This window comes from Centruroides sculpturatus, unplaced genomic scaffold, assembly GCF_000671375.1.
Source record: "Centruroides sculpturatus isolate CEXI.00-Female unplaced genomic scaffold, Cexi_2.0 scaffold3, whole genome shotgun sequence".
NCBI classification, from domain to species: domain Eukaryota; kingdom Metazoa; phylum Arthropoda; class Arachnida; order Scorpiones; family Buthidae; genus Centruroides; species Centruroides sculpturatus.
In genome coordinates, this window is record NW_019384366.1 from 2,114,464 (window position 1) to 2,137,873 (window position 23,410).

A 23,410-nucleotide genomic window follows, 5' to 3' on the forward strand; every position below is an offset into this window, starting at 1 on the left:
TATATAATTATATTTGTACATATAATTCAAAATAGAATTCTACTTTGAGGATAATAATTTGCATTTACATGAGTTGCCTTTTACGCAATTGTTAAAAGTATTAAAAATTTCTCAAAATATCAAAAGTTTATTTTCCATTTCATCTACCCAAAGTTTTTTTGTTCAGTATGTACATAAATACAATAGTCTGATCCAAATTTGTCTTAAATAAAATTTCCTTTCATATTGAGTATGATCGAAACATTTCCACAGCATAACATTTAGTAGCATTCATTCAAAACAGGAAGGAGATTCTTTACATTCATTCATTACACAATTATTATTTTCTAAGATTGTTTTTCTTCTTTATCATCATCATCTCCAAAATTTAACCAGCTCTGTTCTACAATAGCAGCTACTCTCTTTTCATATTCTCGTCTGTTTTCTTGATAGAGCTGGGCTGCTAGACTGTTTGCAGGACTATTTGGATTGGGTTCATCAAGTAATGACTGGAAAATAAAAATTCGTAATTGTAAGTATATTGTAAACTTTCAAGGGGGGAAAAATTAAATTTTACCTGTATTGATGTTAATATTGCAGAAACGTCGTAAGTTGGACTCCAACGATTTTGTAATATATCTAGACAGATACTCCCATCTGCATAAACTACATCATACAAGAAAAATACATTCAATTATATTCCATAAATTTTTAAAATAAACTCAATCATGTAAATTAATGTAGAACATGACTCAAATTTTAGTCTGCATGATTACATTAACATTTAAAAAAATTATTTAATATTGTTTGCTACATACATACACACAGAAAAGTTTTCTTAGTGTAAATTTAATATGGCATTATGAATAATGACTAAAATGGCCACACAGTGATAAATATAGATTAATTTATTAAATTGACCAGACATTATGCATAAAGTACATTCCCTTTGTGCAATTTGATTTTCAAAAATAGTCCACTTTTTCCATTGAAATATTTTAAGAATTATTTATTTTTGGTAATTATGTTAAGAAAAACATGCTCATATTATATGTTTTATATTAATATAGCCATGTTTATTACATTAAACTCATTAACGCACACTATATAATAATTTATTTTACATTATTAAATTAGCTTTGGCAATAATTTGTGAAAATTTCACTTAAAAATATATTTTTTTTAAATCAGTATTTTAAAAAATATTCTAGTTTTTAACTGTGTTAATGTCAACAAAAAGTATTAACAAAATTTATATAATTTTGTCATAAAAAACCAACTTAAAGGAAACTTTTGGAATTTATGGAGTAAAAAAAATTTAATATTTTGTTGGATGATCATTATCATCACTTTGCCCAATAGACACTGAGGAGTGATGTTAGCAGTATTCATATTGACCAGTCGATGTGATAAATTATAATAAAGAACATGAAATTTATTATAATATCCGACGTTTGTCATTATTCATAATGACTGGGTATTGTTTATAATGCCCATATTAATCACTTAGTCCATAACATATATACACATGTGCACTTAATATGCAGAGCCCACCACATGTATTTTGTGTGTGTGTGTGTGTGTGCGCGCATATACATACATATATACACACAGGTGTACTCGTCAAAGGATTAAGACTTCTCTGAACCTCAAGCAATTTTAGTTTCTGAATAAAGTCAGATGCAATAAATCCTTCCTGTCATCATTCTGATCAAGTGGTTTTGTAAGAAAAATATTCAATCAATCAATCAACATTTATTTGCTATGGCTTTCGCCTTTACAAAGGGGGTTACAAAATCGTGCAACATTAACAGATACAAACATAAATTATACATAATTTCAAAAATATTAAAACTTAATTAATAATGTTATGTTAACATGTTTAATAAATAACAGAAAATTTTATAAACTTTAAATAACATGTCAGAGCTTAAATTATCATCGTATAAACAAAACATATCAAAATCAGTCGTTAATAATGTATCCCTTAAATGTTCAGTAATTTCACAAGATACAAATAAATGGTTCTTAATATTTTCACAGAGTCGATTACATAAAGGGCAGTTAGAATGGGCGGAAATATTCATTCTACGCCTATTTAATATAATAGTATAGTCATTAAGTCGCAATTGAATTATCAAGGATTTAATATTATAACTTAAATTTGATAATAAATAATATCGAGGTGTCCATGGAGCTATTAAGGAAGTCTCAAAAAACCTACTCTTTTGTTCAATATATTGAATGTCTTGAGCCCAGTATTTATCTTTTAATGACTGAAATATTTCAGCCATAAAAAGGTTTTTATTTGAGACCTGAATATAATAGTCAGTAGAATAACCTAATTCAGACAATAAATTTTCAACTGAGGAGGACCAAGTTACAAACGAAGAATTTCCGACTGTTAATTTCAATTTGTTATAAATCAACTTTCTAGGGTCGCAATCTGGTAACTCCAAAATTTTACTCCAGTATCTAAAAATACTCATTGTTAAACGTATAGCCATTGGTGGACGACCCAATTCAAATCTTAAGACAGGTCCAGGCACCGAACGATTAATATGAAATATCGATCTAATAAATCTCAATTGCGTCTTCTCCAATTTATCAACAAAAGATGGTCCCCAAATAGGGAACATATACCCCAAACTTGAACGTATCAAGGAGTCAAACAATCGATAATACGACTTAATAGAAGACTGCTTCATTCTGACCATAAGTTTTATTAAATTAGAAAGCTGTAGTTTATATTTCAAAAACAATTTATCTAAGTGAAAAGAAAAAGAACCCTGTGGAGTAAAATAAATACCCAGATACTTATAGGACGAAACTATCTCCAATTCAGAGTTAAATAAATAAAATTTATCAGCTTTCCCCAGTCTACCCCCTCTCCGAAAAACCATTACTTTAGATTTAGTCTCATTAATAAGTAATTTATTAGACTTACAGTAATCTTGTAAAATATCAAGTTTTTTCTGAAGACCAATAGGTGAATACGAAAATATTACAATATCGTCAGCAAATAAAAGACAGTTCAATTCTACCTCTGGTGATATGGATATACCCATTGTATTATGATTACAAAAAAATTCCGAGAGATCATTAACGAATAAATTAAACAAAATAGGACTAAGAGGTTCACCTTGTGGAAGCCCTTTATTAGCAGTTACCGCCTCCGAAAGACAATGATTAACTTCTATTTGATAAATGGTGTTCGAAAACAATTGTCTTATAAGATTAATAAAAGATGATGACATGCCTATTCGAGAAAGCTTCGACCATAAAATATCATGATCTATTGCATCAAACGCCTTTGACAAATCAATAAATCCAACGTATAATTTTCTCCGCTTCTTAGTCAAATTTAATTGCAAAATTCCAAGAAATATAAATAAATTATAATCAACACCTCTATTCGCTACAAAAGCACCTTGACCAATAGAAATAGTGTGATACCGCTCAAGCCAAAGACGTAAACGATTAGCCAATAACGTAGAAAAAATTTTTCTAATTACACTAATTAGCGATATCGGACGATAATTCATAGGATCAAACCGATTACCCTTCTTATATATCATTTTTAAACAAATATTTTTCCAAGTAATGGGAAAAGAATAATTAGTTTTAAAATTATTAAACATAGATAACAAATCGTTTAGAATATTAGTCGGGAGGAATTTAACCATCTCAGCCTTAACAGCATCTAGTCCAGGGGCTTTATTATTTTTTAAAGATCGTACCACAAATTGTAATTCATCAAATGTAAAATTTCCATCGAGCAATGGATCCATATTAACATTAGTACAAATAGACAGTACAACTAAAGATGGTCCAGAAAAAAATTTTCTCAAGTAATCCGACCAATCACGAATAGAGATGTTATTATACACAGCTTTACCATGTCTAAATTTATTAACAATTTTCCAAAATTCTGCAGAGTTTTTAATATGTGATAATTGGAAGTTAATCTTATTCCAAAATAGTTTCTTTTTGGCTTTACATATAGATTTAAAAGTTTTTTCCAAGTTAGAATAAATAATAAAGTGTTGTTCAGTTCTTGATCGCCTAAATGCTCGTAAAGCACGATTCTTCTCTCTCTTCAATCGTAGGCAATCAATGTCAAACCAAGACTTAACAAATTTTCTTGAACAATGATGTTTAACATACATATTACTTTGAGTTACAGACTCAAGAATCACGTCAACAAAGGACGAATAAAAAGAAAAGGAATCCAGAAAAAATCCACCCTTAATATCTGCATATCGCTTAGTGACATTATACAAATACTGTAAGAAAAATATTGATAAGAGGGAATATCACTATTTATGTCAATTTTTTTCTTGGCACTTTAACATACCTTGTATTTCAAATATAATATAACAGTTTGAACATGGAGCTATTCAAAAGCATCTTATCAGGAATCATTTAATGAAAAAATACTAATTTTTAAGCAAAGACAAATGATTTAGTTGGAAAACATGTATAAAAAAAGTCAATGTAATCATTAAATTAAAATTATTACAAATATTTTTTTTGTTTGAAATTTTCAGTTCAAAATAGCAATTTCACATGCACCAACTCAAACCTCTATCTATTACTATATAATAATATTTTTTTTAAAAAGCTTACCATTTGGATGAAACATTTTTGAAACAAATCTAACAGTTGCTGGTTTATTAGGATATTCTTCTGTAAATTCTAAAGTTAACTTAAAAGTACCATCTTCAAATGGAGTATCATGTGGCCTAAAAGAAAATGTATTAATTAATTAAAAATAATAGATAAATGATTTAATCATTTACATTAATAAATTTTTTATTTTTCTTTATTGTATTCATTTATAGAAAATATTCATATTAAAAATATGATATCCTCAGTAATGGAGTTGTTTAACTTAATGATCATTAAATCAAAACTAAGGAGAATATTTAAAAAGTAAATTAATATACACAGATGAAATGGGCAAGAAAGATTTGTAATGAAGTTGGATCAGTATAGATTAAAAAAAAAACCTTATATTAAAATACTTCATAAATAATAGATATTTTAAAAATTTTTTCAGAATTCAAACATAAAATGGTAATACTAAATGCCATTCACTTTCTTGAAACTTCCATGTCAGAAAATATTTACAATGTGATTCTGGAATAAGTGGAACATTGAAAAATATGTCTTTTTGTAATTCTGTAATATGGTAGCACAATGACTTAAATGTAGAGAATATAAAGGTGCGCTACACACTACAATTTTGCATCTTTGATGCTATTTTTTCAAAAATTTTAAAAATCAATAATGTGGGGTAAATTATTTCAACAGGAAATGGAGGAAAATTGCAACAAAATATGAAGGTATCAGAACATTCTCTTATTCAAGATATTCAAACACAATGGAACTTTACATTTGATGTGCTGGATCAATTAATTCAATGACAACATCCCATTGTGGCCTATTATGAAGAAAACAGCATTAACTGTTTGATCAGTTACCAGTGAATCTAGCTTCAGATGTTCTGGATATATTAAGGTCATTTAAACAACTTACTCTTGAACATTGTGCAAGAGATGCTATTGAAGCAATGATTATTCTTACAATATCAGTGATATAGGTCTTACAACAGACTGTACTAATGACAGCATCAAAACTAACAGCATCAATAGAATATGTAATACATTCTCAAATCACTAGAGATGTTCTGCATATCTCCACATTATTTGATTCATGATTTTAATTTTCATTCATTGAGGATGAATTAACAGAGAAAATTTTAAGTTAAGTGTGACACTGTTGTTACTTGAGTTGCAAGAGTCTTGTGCCACTCCCAAGATCAAATTGCAAATTGAATGCAACAACAGATTCATCTATCAAATCAGAACACCAAAAAAATTTAAGGATCTTTTGATTTATGGGAAGTTTAGAATGCACACCGGAATCAGCATCTTATGAAAATCATTTGTAAAAAGCAAAACAAATTCAGTCTTTTGGTACAGCAGAAAATGTGGTTAAAAATATTCTGAAGTATAAGATGATGTGTTTCCAATGGGCTCAACCACCATTAGAAACAAAGCATTAGTTTGAGTTTGCATTACAGTAATACCCCGAACTTATGCGATAGGTGGGACCGAGCGGTAACCGCGTAAGTTGAATTCGCGTAAGTCGGGGTATAATTTCGCATATAAATACATACAAATAATTTTTAATTGGGGCCTGATACTAAAGAAAACAATAATTTAGAAAAAAAATGTTTAATAAAATCTTAGATAATTCATATGTATAACAAATTAGGCCTATATTATTTTACAATTTTTCACATTTACTTGATTATTACGCCATAATTTTAACATTGTTTCCATCTCAGCGATAATACTGTGACGTTTACGAATGATGCTTGAATTTAAAAATTGAGCATTTTTCACAGCTCCGAGAATTTTTTCTTTGCCTTTTATAATTGTTCTGATCGACAATTCCGGTAGATCAAACTTCTTTGCCAATTCACAAATTTTCATTTTTTTATCAAAGTCTTTAATAATGAGTTAAACGAGTTAGTAACGAATTGTTCGAAAAGTCTAACGAAATAGGAATAACGATGACTTCATTCTTGTTTAACTCGTTCGACTTTACGAACATACCCAATGTTAACTTTACATTCCTTTACAAACAAGAAAAGAAAAACCTTACAAAGATAAAGTTTTTTTTTTCTTGTTTGATGCAGAAGAATCAGTTCTACTTCGTTTGGATGACATTGTAGAGTCTCTCGAGTCTCCGTAGATATAACAAACACAGAAATAAATAACACAAAATAAATTGTAGCTATGTGTGGATTCCGCGCGACACATCCGAACATGTAAGTTGAACAATAGTGTGGGGGGAGTGAGTAATCAAGGGTTGCGTGGCGCTCAAACAAAACACGAATCGACGAAATTTGAAAATCGCGTAACTCTGGGTTCGTGTAAGTCAGGGTAGCGTAAGTCGGGGTATTACTGTACTAATCAGAGGATGATGATTTCTTGCTGTAAATAATGATTGATAACAAAATGTGAGTATTACCCTTTTGAACTGGCTATTAAATCTGAGTATGAAATGGATGCATCCTAAATCATTAAAACTCAAAAAATTCAAGATACAAGCTTCTGCCAGTAAAGTTAAGATGTATAAAGTGGTGGACAAAAATATAAGGTCATTGTAAAAAGTGTGATAACTTGTTATAATTTCTATACATGAATAAGGCAAAATGAATGATGAGAACCAATAGCATAGAAAAATATTTGCATAAGAGTTTATATATAAAAAAAATCAAATAGATGTATTTAATGGTCTTTACTTAATTCAATGTACAGCATCTCAGACAAAAGTATATGGTTAATACCGTGTTTTTGCAATTTGTTCATCTGGGTTAAGTAACAATGGTCAAATCATGGAAGAATTTTCTCCTCTCTCTAGCTTTAAAAACCAGATTAACATATCATCAATTATCATTCAATACGGGAGCAAACAGCAACAAACATGTCAGAAGGTATACAATTGTCTGAGTTCAAAGGTCAAATTATAAGAATGAAACAATGTGGAAAAATGGGAGCACAAATTTTTCTGCTATAGGACATTTGAAGATTGTTGCAAGCACCTTTCTACAAAATCCAGCCAAATATGGAACAAGAAAGTGGTCAGGAAGACCAGCAGCATTAACCAACAACCAGAAAAACTAAGTAACATTTCTTGCACGTTATAAATTCTTTTCTTAGTGGCACATCTTCCATGTATCTCCAATCTCTAGAACAGTGTAAAGAGTCTTAGCTGCCAACAAAATGTTACATTTCATAAAATTGAAAGCTATCCTCCTTTAACTGTACATAACAAAAAGTATATGATTGGTGTGCCTCAGAAAGATTGTAGAAAAGTTGCACTGTTGTAGAGTGTTGGTCTTATATTGTAACTATAGAGGGTTGGTTCACTGTCTATTTTTTGAATTATCTGTCTAGGAAACAAGATGATATGCAAAAAGACATATCTATCAATCTTCATTACCAACTAGAATCTGCAAAACAAGAAATGTATACACAGCACAATTATGGCAAAACAATGGGTTACCAGACAGTAGAATATTACTGCATATGAATGTACAGATAAAAATATTCTGATTGGTTATGTTAATATAAATAAAATCTCTCTTAGTGGATTATGAATATTCACAATATACGAAGAGAACTAGTCAAAACCTGCAACAGATATATATATATTAGAAAATATAACTTATTTATAGTAAAAATAGCATTTCATATGTAACTTATAACAAAAGAGTGCTTCATACAGAAGTGATAAGCTGGGTATTACATATATAATGCTAAAGAAATAGTTAATTATTGTATAAAATTTTAGTATATTTACCCAAATATAACAGCATTCCACATCATAATATTGTTATCTGTTGGTGCTCCACTAACCCCAGCAGGAGGGTCTTCTTGTAATCTATTTAAAATAATTGAAGTTTTTTAAAATCTCTCTCATCAACTCAATATTTAAACAAATGCTATATTTTTATTGCCAAACTGTAAATTAACTAAACAAAAATAAATGATTTTATAGGATAATATTTAACCAATTATTACTAAAAGTCTTTAAAAATAACATTAATCAACACTAATATTAACAAATATATTCTTCAATACTGATTATTTTCTCACCATTTTACATCAAAATGAATAACAGCAAGCATAGTAACATACCAGTTTGGACTAGCCAGTGAGCTAGAGCCACTTACATTTTAATCTTGAATAGGTGTTTAGGAATAAGGTTATAGCATTAAACTAAATTTATTTGATTTTGTTTTAAATGCTTAAATAATGAATGTATCTATTTTCAAAATGTCTCATCAAAAAATTAGTGAGAGCCACCAGTTTTAACCCATATGATTTTTTCATAAAATAGATAAACCAACATAAAATATCACAAGTAGAGGATTTGATCCCGGGATCTCGAAAATCGGGATCCCGGGATCCCGACTACTTTTCAGTCCCAAAATTTTCGGGATTGAATTTTTCTAATCCCGAGATTTTCGGGATTGACATCATTTTAAAAAAGTTGCNACCTGCAATATAAAATAACTGACTTTTTATGTGAATATTGTTAGTGTGTCTTTTTAATTGGCATACATTAGTTTAACCTTTTGTTGCTTTTTGATTTGACATTATTCTCAAAACCAGAAGTGCCACCATTATCAAAACTTAAGACAAATAGAAATTTCTTATAAAAGGTAATTTTTGAAATTTTTAATTATATCGATGTAAACTTAAACATAAAAATGTAAATAAAATTGATTTAAACATTTAGTTTGCACTTTTATACATATGATAATAAATGATTATTACCATTATAGATAAAATATACTGTATTACCATTAAGAAATAATTTTATGGTAATACATATGATGTTAAATTAGAATGGATTTTATAATAGATTCTTAAACACGCTTGGTACTTTTTACGGGACTGAAATTATGACTGCAGATAACGACACTCAGTTATAACTTCAAAAAATTGCCAGTCCGATGGATGGCATTATAATCGGGTTAAACTGTATATATATAATCATACAATATATTGATTTACCTAATTTTATATAATAAATTTTACATAATGAAATGTTTACAAAATTTTTTTTCAGGAAAAAATCAATTTTTATAAATTTATTTTAATAAATATTCTTTCAGTTTTGTTTTTTTGTATTCTCACAGTGGCCAAACTGATTTACTGTAAACTTTATTCCCTAAAAAAATACAAAAATATGATGATTACATAAAAGCTATACTATTGAAACATTATATTTGTGCTCCTGTTGGAAAATGAAATACAAAAAATATTTAAGATACTCTGTCTGTAGAATAGGATAAATCATTTAATTTAATTTATAGGCTTTAGTAACTCTGGGAGATAAACCATCATCATTTGTGGGTTCAAAAAAATGGATTGGTTCTCAAGAAGTCAGTTATTGCCTGAATCATTTTATTGGAGTAAGTATGTGAAATGTAAGCATTTCAAAATATTTTGAAACTTACTATTAAAATATTCTAGGTGACATCCAAAATAATGTTTGTTAGTTCTGGTTCTGAGCTGGCAAATAAGGGTAGAGAATTATCCAGTCATTTCTCAACACAAGGTACTCCAATTATGATAGGTAATTATAATTTTTATAATTTGCAACATATAGTGTATTTTATTTTTGAAATATAACCTCCAGGATGGTGGATGCCCTTAACATTTTTTAAGTAAATTTATTATTATAGAAATCTAAACTAGATCATACAGTTCAAGATTGTAATTGAATATTGACATTTTTAATAAATTGTTTCATTCAAATTAAATGCAATATAAATTGATATTTCTTATTAGTTAATGTTTATGATGCCTTTTAATTATAATTTTCAATTTAGTTAATTTCTATTCTATTAAAAGCAATGTTACAGTAACATGCAATAATTTTATCTAATATTAATGGTAGTTTTACAAAACTTGTGTTTTATTATTTTAAAAATCCAATTATAGTTCAAATAAAATCAGTGTATAAATTATAGAATTTAAATTTTTTCAGGTGGTGGTATGTTAGCTCATACAATACTTGGAGTGGATTTTAACGAAAGTAGTGGGGAACTAAAATTCCTGATCCTAGATCCACATTACACTGGGTCCGAAGATATCAATATAATTCAAAATAAGGTATTTCATTTTATTTCCTGTATTAGCTTTTGGTCAAGTACAGTATTAGAAAACTTTTTTCTTTTCAGGGTTGGTGTGGATGGAAAGATCCTTCTTTCTGGGATGCTTCAGCATTTTATAATTTATGTATGCCTCAACGTCCAATAGAAATCTAAATTCACACTAGAGTCAATATATATTAATGCACAAATTTATTTTTGTAACTTATATATATATAATTATATTTGTACATATAATTCAAAATAGAATTCTACTTTGAGGATAATAATTTGCATTTACATGAGTTGCCTTTTACGCAATTGTTAAAAGTATTAAAAATTTCTCAAAATATCAAAAGTTTATTTTCCATTTCATCTACCCAAAGTTTTTTTGTTCAGTATGTACATAAATACAATAGTCTGATCCAAATTTGTCTTAAATAAAATTTCCTTTCATATTGAGTATGATCGAAACATTTCCACAGCATAACATTTAGTAGCATTCATTCAAAACAGGAAGGAGATTCTTTACATTCATTCATTACACAATTATTATTTTCTAAGATTGTTTTTCTTCTTTATCATCATCATCTCCAAAATTTAACCAGCTCTGTTCTACAATAGCAGCTACTCTCTTTTCATATTCTCGTCTGTTTTCTTGATAGAGCTGGGCTGCTAGACTGTTTGCAGGACTATTTGGATTGGGTTCATCAAGTAATGACTGGAAAATAAAAATTCGTAATTGTAAGTATATTGTAAACTTTCAAGGGGGGAAAAATTAAATTTTACCTGTATTGATGTTAATATTGCAGAAACGTCGTAAGTTGGACTCCAACGATTTTGTAATATATCTAGACAGATACTCCCATCTGCATAAACTACATCATACAAGAAAAATACATTCAATTATATTCCATAAATTTTTAAAATAAACTCAATCATGTAAATTAATGTAGAACATGACTCAAATTTTAGTCTGCATGATTACATTAACATTTAAAAAAATTATTTAATATTGTTTGCTACATACATACACACAGAAAAGTTTTCTTAGTGTAAATTTAATATGGCATTATGAATAATGACTAAAATGGCCACACAGTGATAAATATAGATTAATTTATTAAATTGACCAGACATTATGCATAAAGTACATTCCCTTTGTGCAATTTGATTTTCAAAAATAGTCCACTTTTTCCATTGAAATATTTTAAGAATTATTTATTTTTGGTAATTATGTTAAGAAAAACATGCTCATATTATATGTTTTATATTAATATAGCCATGTTTATTACATTAAACTCATTAACGCACACTATATAATAATTTATTTTACATTATTAAATTAGCTTTGGCAATAATTTGTGAAAATTTCACTTAAAAATATATTTTTTTTAAATCAGTATTTTAAAAAATATTCTAGTTTTTAACTGTGTTAATGTCAACAAAAAGTATTAACAAAATTTATATAATTTTGTCATAAAAAACCAACTTAAAGGAAACTTTTGGAATTTATGGAGTAAAAAAAATTTAATATTTTGTTGGATGATCATTATCATCACTTTGCCCAATAGACACTGAGGAGTGATGTTAGCAGTATTCATATTGACCAGTCGATGTGATAAATTATAATAAAGAACATGAAATTTATTATAATATCCGACGTTTGTCATTATTCATAATGACTGGGTATTGTTTATAATGCCCATATTAATCACTTAGTCCATAACATATATACACATGTGCACTTAATATGCAGAGCCCACCACATGTATTTTGTGTGTGTGTGTGTGTGTGCGCGCATATACATACATATATACACACAGGTGTACTCGTCAAAGGATTAAGACTTCTCTGAACCTCAAGCAATTTTAGTTTCTGAATAAAGTCAGATGCAATAAATCCTTCCTGTCATCATTCTGATCAAGTGGTTTTGTAAGAAAAATATTCAATCAATCAATCAACATTTATTTGCTATGGCTTTCGCCTTTACAAAGGGGGTTACAAAATCGTGCAACATTAACAGATACAAACATAAATTATACATAATTTCAAAAATATTAAAACTTAATTAATAATGTTATGTTAACATGTTTAATAAATAACAGAAAATTTTATAAACTTTAAATAACATGTCAGAGCTTAAATTATCATCGTATAAACAAAACATATCAAAATCAGTCGTTAATAATGTATCCCTTAAATGTTCAGTAATTTCACAAGATAAAAATAAGTGGTTCTTAATATTTTCACAGAGTCTGTTACATAAAGGGCAGTTAGAATGGGCTGAAATATTCATTCTACGCCTATTTAATACAATAGTATAGTCATTAAGTCGCAATTGAATTATCAAGGATTTTATATTATAACTTAAATTTGATAATAAATAATATCGAGGTGTCCATGGAGCTATTGAGGAAGTCTCAAAAAACCTACTCTTTTGCTCAATATATTGAATATCTTGAGCCCAGTATTTATCTTTTAATGACTGAAATATTTCAGCCATAAAAAGGTTTTTATTTGAGACCTGAATATAATAGTCAGTAGAATAACCTAATTCAGACAATAAATTTTCAACTGAGGAGGACCAAGTTACAAACGAAGAATTTCCGACTATTAATTTCAATTTGTTATAAATCAACTTTCTAGGGTCGCAATCTGGTAACTCTAAAATTTTACTCCAGTATCTAAAAATAATCATTGTTAAACGTATAGCCATTGGTGGACGACCCAATTCAAATCTTAAAACAGGTCCAGGGACTGAACGATTAATATGAAATATCGATCTAATAAATCTCAATTGCGTCTTCTCCAATTTATCAACAAAAGATGGTCCCCAAATAGGGAACATATACCCCAAACTTGAACGTATCAAGGAATCAAACAAAGAAATCAAGGTTGTTTGATTCCTTGATATGTTCAAGATTATGATAATACGACTTAATAGAAGACTGTTTCATTCTGACCATAAGTTTTATTAAATTAGAAAGCTGAAGTTTATATTTCAAAAACAATTTATCTAAGTGAAAAGAAAAAGAACCCTGTGGAGTAAAATAAATACCCAGATATTTGTAGGACAAAACTATCTCCAATTCAGAGTTAAATAAATAAAATTTATCAGCTTTCCCCAGTCTATCCCCTCTCTGAAAAACCATTACTTTAGATTTAGTCTCATTAATAAGTAATTTATTAGACTTACAGTAATCTTGTAAAAGGTCAAGTTTTTTCTGAAGACCAATAGGTGAATACGAAAATATTACAATATCGTCAGCAAACAAAAGACAGTTCAATTCTATCTCTGGTGATATGGATATACCCATTGTATTATGATTACAAAAAAATTCCAAGAGATCATTAACGAATAAATTAAACAGAATAGGAGTAAGTGGTTCACCTTGTGGAAGCCCTTTATTAGCAGTTACCGCCTCTGAAAGACAATGATTAACTTCTATTTGATAAGTGGTGTTCGAAAACAATTGTCTTATAAGATTAATAAAAGATGATGTCATGCCTATCCGAGAAAGCTTCGACCATAAAATATCATGATCTATTGCATCAAACACCTTTGACAAATCAATAAATCCAACATATAATTTTCTCCGCTTCTTAGTCAAATTTAATTGCAAAATTCCAAGAAATAAAAATAAATTATAATCAACACCTCTATTCACTACAAAAGCACCTTGACCAATAGAAATAGTGTGAGACCGCTCAAGCCAAAGACGTAAACGATTAGCCAATAACGTAGAAAAAATTTTTCTAATTACACTAATTAGCGATATCAGACGATAATTCATAGGATCAAACCGATTACCCTTCTTATATATCATTTTTAAACAAATATTTTTCCAATTAATGGGAAAAGAATAATTAGTTTTAAAATTATTAAACATAGATAACAAATCGTTTAGAATATTAGTCGGGAGGAATTTAACCATCTCAGCCTTAACAGCATCTAGTCCAGGGGCTTTATTATTTTTTAAAGATCGTACCACAAATTGTAATTCATCAAATGTAAAATTTTCATCAAGCAATGGATCCGTATTAACATTAGTACAAATAGACAGTACAACTAAAGATGGTCCAGAAAAAAATTTTCTCAAGTAATCCGACCAATCACGAATAGAGATGTTATTATACACAGCTTTACCATGTCTAAATTTATTAACAATTTTCCAAAATTCTGCAGAGTTTTTAATATGTGATAATTGGAAGTTAATCTTATTCCAAAATAGTTTCTTTTTGGCTCTACATATAGATTTAAAAGTTTTTTCCAAATTAGAATAAATAATAAATTGTTGTTGTTGTTCAGTTCTTGATCGCCTAAATGCTCGTAAAGCACGATTCTTCTCTCTCTTCAATCGTAGGCAATCAAGGTCAAACCAAGACTTTACAAATTTTCTTGAACAATGATGTTTAACATACATATTACTTTGAGTTACAGACTCAAGAATCACGTCAACAAAGGACGAATAAAAAGAAAAGGAATCCAGAAAAAATCCACCCTTAATATCTGCATATCGCTTAGTGACATTATACAAATACTGTAAGAAAAATATTGATAAGAGGGAATATCACTATTTATGTCAATTTTTTTCTTGGCACTTTAACATACCTTGTATTTCAAATATAATATAACAGTTTGAACATGGAGCTATTCAAAAGCATCTTATCAGGAATCATTTAATGAAAAAATACTAATTTTTAAGCAAAGACAAATGATTTAGTTGGAAAACATGTATAAAAAAAGTCAATGTAATCATTAAATTAAAATTATTACAAATATTTTTTTTGTTTGAAATTTTCAGTTCAAAATAGCAATTTCACATGCACCAACTCAAACCTCTATCTATTACTATATAATAATATTTTTTTTAAAAAGCTTACCATTTGGATGAAACATTTTTGAAACAAATCTAACAGTTGCTGGTTTATTAGGATATTCTTCTGTAAATTCTAAAGTTAACTTAAAAGTACCATCTTCAAATGGAGTATCATGTGGCCTAAAAGAAAATGTATTAATTAATTAAAAATAATAGATAAATGATTTAATCATTTACATTAATAAATTTTTTATTTTTCTTTATTGTATTCATTTATAGAAAATATTCATATTAAAAATATGATATCCTCAGTAATGGAGTTGTTTAACTTAATGATCATTAAATCAAAACTAAGGAGAATATTTAAAAAGTAAATTAATATACACAGATGAAATGGGCAAGAAAGATTTGTAATGAAGGTGGATCAGTATAGATTAAAAAAAAAACCTTATATTAAAATACTTCATAAATAATAGATATTTTAAAAATTTTTTCAGAATTCAAACATAAAATGGTAATACTAAATGCCATTCACTTTCTTGAAACTTCCATGTCAGAAAATATTTACAATGTGATTCTGGAATAAGTGGAACATTGAAAAATATGTCTTTTTGTAATTCTGTAATATGGTAGCACAATGACTTAAATGTAGAGAATATAAAGGTGCGCTACACACTACAATTTTGCATCTTTGATGCTATTTTTTCAAAAATTTTAAAAATCAATAATGTGGGGTAAATTATTTCAACAGGAAATGGAGGAAAATTGCAACAAAATATGAAGGTATCAGAACATTCTCTTATTCAAGATATTCAAACACAATGGAACTTTACATTTGATGTGCTGGATCAATTAATTCAATGACAACATCCCATTGTGGCCTATTATGAAGAAAACAGCATTAACTGTTTGATCAGTTACCAGTGAATCTAGCTTCAGATGTTCTGGATATATTAAGGTCATTTAAACAACTTACTCTTGAACATTGTGCAAGAGATGCTATTGAAGCAATGATTATTCTTACAATATCAGTGATATAGGTCTTACAACAGACTGTACTAATGACAGCATCAAAACTAACAGCATCAATAGAATATGTAATACATTCTCAAATCACTAGAGATGTTCTGCATATCTCCACATTATTTGATTCATGATTTTAATTTTCATTCATTGAGGATGAATTAACAGAGAAAATTTTAAGTTAAGTGTGACACTGTTGTTACTTGAGTTGCAAGAGTCTTGTGCCACTCCCAAGATCAAATTGCAAATTGAATGCAACAACAGATTCATCTATCAAATCAGAACACCAAAAAAATTTAAGGATCTTTTGATTTATGGGAAGTTTAGAATGCACACCGGAATCAGCATCTTATGAAAATCATTTGTAAAAAGCAAAACAAATTCAGTCTTTTGGTACAGCAGAAAATGTGGTTAAAAATATTCTGAAGTATAAGATGATGTGTTTCCAATGGGCTCAACCACCATTAGAAACAAAGCATTAGTTTGAGTTTGCATTACAGTAATACCCCGAACTTATGCGATAGGTGGGACCGAGCGGTAACCGCGTAAGTTGAATTCGCGTAAGTCGGGGTATAATTTCGCATATAAATACATACAAATAATTTTTAATTGGGGCCTGATACTAAAGAAAACAATAATTTAGAAAAAAAATGTTTAATAAAATCTTAGATAATTCATATGTATAACAAATTAGGCCTATATTATTTTACAATTTTTCACATTTACTTGATTATTACGCCATAATTTTAACATTGTTTCCATCTCAGCGATAATACTGTGACGTTTACGAATGATGCTTGAATTTAAAGATTGAGCATTTTTCACAGCTTCGANTTAAAATTATATAATAAAAAAATACGTCATAACTTGATAATTGCCAATACATAAAAACAGAGATGATAGATAATTTAACAAGCTAGTTAAAACTTGTGACAACTATCTCTTGAATTTAAAACAAAACTTTTGTCTAATGATAAATTTTAATATCTCATTGTTTTACTATTATAACAAATAATTTTACATAAAAATTTCTATTTTAAAAAAGTTATGTAAATATGATAGTGTATTATGATTAATAAATTATCCAAATTTACAAAATTAGTTTAATTACAATTTATACCAAGACTATAGTGTAACATACAAGCAAGATTAATTAATGAACTGTGTTTACAATTTATTACTCCTACTTGATACCTGTACCAAGTAGACCATGATATGTCTATTTAGAAAATAAATTTTAAGTGTTACATTTAAGTTTATTTTAAGTCAATTACCTTGAGAGTTGATGTGATAGATTTCAATTTAATATAGACAGTTCACCTATATTTTGAGCAATTTTTTTTTTAAGAGTTGAAGTAAATGGTTAATTTAAATAGTAATGTTAATAAATATTAAAATGCTTTTAATTTCATATAATAATTGTGTTTATGTTCAAGTTAACACAATGCATATAAATTGAAAAATTAACATTTCTTTGTATAAATATATTTTGGCAAAACTACTTTTTTACTTTCATACTTTTGATATCATATCATACACTAATTTTTATATAAAAGTAAGAATTTTCATATACAAGTTTTTTTATAGCACAAATATATTCTGTTTTATTTTAGCAGCTGACAAGAGTTAAGTCAAAAATATTCTCCTGTGTAAATATGTTAATACCAATTTATATAAATTGTACTACTATTGAAGTTATTACATTTGCTTACATTCATATTCAGTAAAAAAAAAAAAAAAGAAAGACATCTGCAGTATTTATTTAGGGTAGTTATTTATATCAAATTGCATACACCGGTACAGAAAGACCTTCAAAATCAAAACAGTTACAGTATGTTTAAAAAAATTGGCTTATATTTTTACTAGTAGTACATAAAAAAAAAATCACTATAACAATAATAAAAACTTAATTTCTAATAATTTCTTTTTTCCAGCACACTGCCGAAGGAAATTTTTAAATCGAACGGTTTACACATTTCGAGAAATACCGATTATTATTATACATTTTTAAAGGGGATTATTCTGATCGTTGAACAAGAGGCAGTTCTTTCCTGCCTGGAAGCATTATCCTTACAAATAATAAAAAAATTAACAAAGAAATATGTATTTTTCTAAAAAATTATTCACGAGTGTTACAAGTATGCATATAAACATGCTTATTTACTGAATTATGTAGCATTTTCTAGCATATATACATATATATGTATGAATACTTTTCTACATCAATATTAATATTTTAATGTAATGAGATACGATTCTTTTTAATTTATATTAATTTTGTTGTAAAGTTTTTAAAAAATAGAAATCAAAACCCTTATTGAAACTGAAAGGAAGTAAAGATACAGTAAAACTTCTCTTTGTGACCTGTTCTTGTGCCTACCTTGAATTTGTGACCAACAGAAAAGCTTGGCAAAATTTTTCCATTGATTTAAAATGGGATATAGACTTCTATTTTGTGGTCATCTGTAATATGTAACCATATATTTTTGGTCCCTTCCACAAACTCTCTCTGATATGTGACTATTTGCACAAGACTGTGTGCAGTTACTTCACATGCAATTTCTTTGTTGTATAGAGCTGCTTTCTTTGTTCTGTTTCCAGGAATCTTATTACGATTATCACTAACCAATGAATTATAACTTCTCTGTAGTAATAAGAGAATTAGGGTGACTGATGACTTTTTTGGCAACTTGCATTTGTTAACAGAACTGTAAACAACCATAAATTCTAGCACAAATTCTTAAAACAAAGGTTTTTGAGTAAGGCCAAAAATGTTCACAGAACATTTACATAGATGTTCCACAAGTGTCTTTAATATTTCAAAACTGATTGATTTACCAAATCAAATCAAACTATTAATAACATGCAAAAAAATGTTTGACAAAGCAGTAAGTTTGCCATTAATAAAAACAGATTAATTGCTTATAATAAGTTTTAATAGTAATTTAAAGACTATCTTAGATTTTAAATACACATCCTTGTTGTCTTTGCAATTTATTGCAAATTCTGTAATAATTTATATTGAAATAAAAGTTATAAATATCACCCACTTTTGATTTTTCCCTGAGTGATCACAAATGGAATAATTTACTGTATACATAAATTTAGAACTAAAAATAGGGTTTGTTTATAGACCAGAAATAAAAATAAGGTATTAAATTAATACTTTGCCTTGTTTCAATTATTACATTCTGTAAGGAGCATTGCTATTACTATAATTACATTACAAGCAATTATTTATTGTGACATCGTCACAATGCCAGGCTTCAATTTTTAATCATATTTTTAATTTATTTAATTTAAAATATATGCTCTCCACCTCAAATTAGTGGCTTGCCTCTGTACGTACATCATATTTTTACTTTAACAATACAGTTGTGCCGGTCATTGATTAACTGCTTTCAGGGGAAAATTTTTTAATTGAAATAACACAACTTCCAGCTTGCATCGGAAGTTTGTATACAGTTAATCAGGGCCTCCTGTCCCTAAGGTTTCCATATATGGTCTCAGATTTCATCTATCTAACTCTGTTCTTGAGATTAAGAAAAAACAGATGGACAACAGTGGGAATTTATAGGTCTACAATTTTTTCAAACTACAGTCCAAAGAATAATTACTGTTTGAAAAATATATCATATTACACCATATTTTTCATTGTATCAGTACTGGATTTGATTTTTCATCTCTTACTATTAAGAAAATTTTGGAAATTTTAACTAATTTAGACACAGAGACAAACAGATTTCTGCATGTGATGAGATGAGAATTAGAGGTTTGACTTGCAGAAAATCTTATAACAGAAGAATTTGAAATTGGAAGTTTTGTCAACTTTTGCAGATTAAAACCAAAACTGTCAACCAAAAAAGTTGTCTCTACTCCTCTAAGCTCATAAAATGACAAAACTTAACAGAAAGATGATTGTACAAACAACAAATTAAAGTAAAAAAACAAAAAAGTGAAAAAGAATTTAGACATATTGTGAGTGAGAACCAAAGGATTCTATTTATTTATTTATTAAATACTGAAGACAGACTAATTTGTTGTTGAAATTGGCAGCATTTCTAAATCAATTTTCACTAACCAAGTAATACAAAAGAAAAAAAATCGAGCATCAATTTTGAGCTATACTTTTATACTTAAATTTTTAAAAATCTAACTCAAAATATTTGATAATTTAATAATTGAATTACTATTTTGTCATAATAAAAATTTATAATCTTATAAATGATTTCAGCAATTATGAATCAAAAAAATATAATTTTAAAATTAATTTTAATTTATTTTTAAAGTAGAATTTAGCGCAATTATAAATTCGTGTGTATTTCTTTAAAAATATTATTATTATTTTTGTAAAACAACAGTCTTTCCAAACAATACCAGTAATAGGTTATGATTGAGAAATTAAAAAATATTATTAAAAATTTTTAAACCATTAACAAATAACAGTTATTTGGATTATTAACTATTAAAACAATAAAAAAGGATTCATCAATATTGAAAATAAACTAAATTATTTTATCTATCTTAAAATAAAATACATATTCATTTTTGTAATAACAATTATTGAAAATTATATTATTTCATATTTGGTAATTATCTTATCCACATGAAAATAAATGTATTCATCAGATATTGCTATATTACAACTTAAATTCACAACTAAAGTTAGAAACAAGTAAAGCAGCAAAGCCTTTTTTTTTTGGAACGAGACTATCTATATCTTGGAGACTCAGGACATGGCTGCACACCGTTTTCTAAGGAAAAAAGAAAAATGAGCACTAACCAATGAGGAAAAGATAACATCGATACTCAGGGTCCTGGCATAGATTACGGCAGACTTCGTTGCCACTGTGGTTATGACGAGTTGCGTTGTCACAGGCCTGTTTTTGGCTACGGTAAGTGGGAAGATATTTGTACCCGAATTGTCCTGATGTTGCTCTTGTCATTTTGCCATCCTGCAAAAATGATGAGAGCAAGAGAATACATGTGCATATAACATGTGTCACACATTTGTCAAAATTTGATTTTGCAACGTTCACATTTCGAAACCCCAACACATGCACAAATCTCACACTAGTGCCAGTTTGTAAAAACAGTGTCACCATTTTGTATTTTATTTTGACTCAGTTCTCAGTCCCCTGACTACCTAAAAGTCTTTTTTTTATGTGCACATGATTTGGGTACCAATACTCTGCACCAAACTGCAACTCCTGACATGTACTCCTTCATACCTCTAAAAGGTATGAAGGAGTACAGCCGTTGACAGCAGTGCAATTTTATAGACAAGACACAGTCTCGTCAATATAAAAAAAATTTGTTTTTCCAAACAATCTTTCAATTTTTTTTTTAAAATAAATTTTGACACAGGTATTGTGTAATTTTTATTCTTTTAATATAAATATAGCAGAATTTTCCAGTCTATTTTAAGTTTACATAGAGTGGAAAGTGGATTTGCAGGCACTGCATTAGAAAGCTTCATGCATAATGTCAGCAGTTTCTTCATTCACACTTTGTCTTCCAGTTCTTTTCATGTCACTAACACTTCTAGTCTCTAAACTTTATATACCAACCTTTAATTATTTTCATATATACTGGTTCTTATCCATACTCTTTTCTGAAGTTTTGCTGAATTGGCAATTTTGTCTCATGAAACCACAGTACATATTGAGCTCTCTTTCTAATGAAGCAATTTTGATAATGGTATTGCAGTGTCACCTGGACCATTCAGTTTATGTAACTATCCAGTATGGGGGGGAACCTCTAAAAATCAGACTAAATTATGCTTCAAACCACAGGTTTCTAAATAGCAGTTTTCACATAATGTTTGTAATCAAGGAAAAACTACGACCATTTTGTATGTTTAAAATATTCATATGAATTAAATGAATAATTTTGCTACAAAAATAATAAGATATTTTTGCATTTAAATATTCTTAACAAATCAAATACTGTATTAAAAGATTGACAATAAGCATATGGATAAATGACTAACAACTTATAAACTTTGTGGTAAATAGTGGGAACAAGTACAATAACATGATGAAATGAGAAAAGTGATTGACAAATTGGAAAACCAAAGCACCAGACACAGAAAAATGGTAAAAATTAGATCAACAATGTAATTCAATGCTTGAGGATGGTTTGTTGAACAAGCCAAAAACATTTGCAAATAAAAACCAGTTCCTTGGCAAAAGTAAGGCATTGTATGTGATTTTAAATTATCACTGAGGGTGTATTTTAGAAGATCAACAATGTTTGATCATGACGACAACAGCACACACACACACACACACACTAAAACTGGTCTTAATTTATTCAAATTCATCTGCTTAAACATCTTAGGAATACCTAACTATAAATCAGAAATATGCTATACTATATTTTTTGCAAAAACAAAATTACATAAATATAGAAAAATCTCACTCAAAACTGATATTTTTTTCTTTAAAAAAAGATGTACTTTTCTAATGCCACATAATGTTGCAAGAGATAGAATGGTGTCTTCTCTGCATATTTTTTTGTATACAGTGGAACACCCCAACATACGAAATTTTCAGGATACGACATGAAATTTGAACATATTTTTGCTCCACGATACAAACAAAAACTCACCATACAGAGTTACGTTAGTTCGCATTGCCATTTTTTATTCACTTCTGTTCATGGGTCTTAGTCTGCGTGTTTGTTTCATCATGGAAGGATCTCGCTTGATAAAGGAAATCTTGAGGTATTATCAGAAAGTGACTGATTTTATTGAAAAGAAACATCTCGAAAAGGTTCACACTGGTCATATTGCTGCTCGGAGTAATGACATTTGCCTAAGTCATTTTAGAAACATTTTAAAAAGTAGGCAAAGCCAAACTTCTTTGGATAGATATTTTACCAAGCAACCTCTATCCAATGA

The 23,410-nt window shown here is 28.2% G+C and overlaps 3 protein-coding genes across 3 annotated transcripts in view; 1 reads left to right on the forward strand and 2 right to left on the reverse strand.

Annotated features, from left to right (window-relative positions):
• Nucleotides 1-277: 277 nt before the first annotated feature.
• Nucleotides 278-23,410, reverse strand: part of LOC111612648 (ubiquitin-conjugating enzyme E2 A-like) — a 28,114-nt gene continuing 4,981 nt past the window's right edge. The window contains exons 2-5 of the mRNA XM_023353888.1: nt 8,359-8,439; nt 4,609-4,724; nt 557-645; nt 278-488 (exon numbers count right to left, since the gene is read on the reverse strand). Coding sequence (XP_023209656.1) covers nt 327-488; nt 557-645; nt 4,609-4,724; nt 8,359-8,439 — 448 coding nt within the window. The 3' untranslated portion in view covers nt 278-326. The remainder of the gene's footprint in view (nt 489-556; nt 646-4,608; nt 4,725-8,358; nt 8,440-23,410) is intronic.
• Nucleotides 9,881-10,886, forward strand: LOC111612657 (ufm1-specific protease 2-like). Its single transcript, XM_023353899.1, has 4 exons — nt 9,881-9,979; nt 10,041-10,143; nt 10,558-10,682; nt 10,751-10,886. Exons 2-4 carry the CDS (start codon nt 10,056-10,058, stop codon nt 10,835-10,837), a joined length of 300 nt encoding a protein of 99 aa, XP_023209667.1. The 5' UTR covers nt 9,881-9,979; nt 10,041-10,055; the 3' UTR covers nt 10,838-10,886.
• Nucleotides 11,171-15,674, reverse strand: LOC111612667 (ubiquitin-conjugating enzyme E2 1-like). Its single transcript, XM_023353908.1, has 3 exons — nt 15,548-15,674; nt 11,450-11,538; nt 11,171-11,381 (listed from the first exon to the last, which is right to left on the reverse strand). Exons 1-3 carry the CDS (start codon nt 15,561-15,563, stop codon nt 11,220-11,222), a joined length of 267 nt encoding a protein of 88 aa, XP_023209676.1. The 5' UTR covers nt 15,564-15,674; the 3' UTR covers nt 11,171-11,219.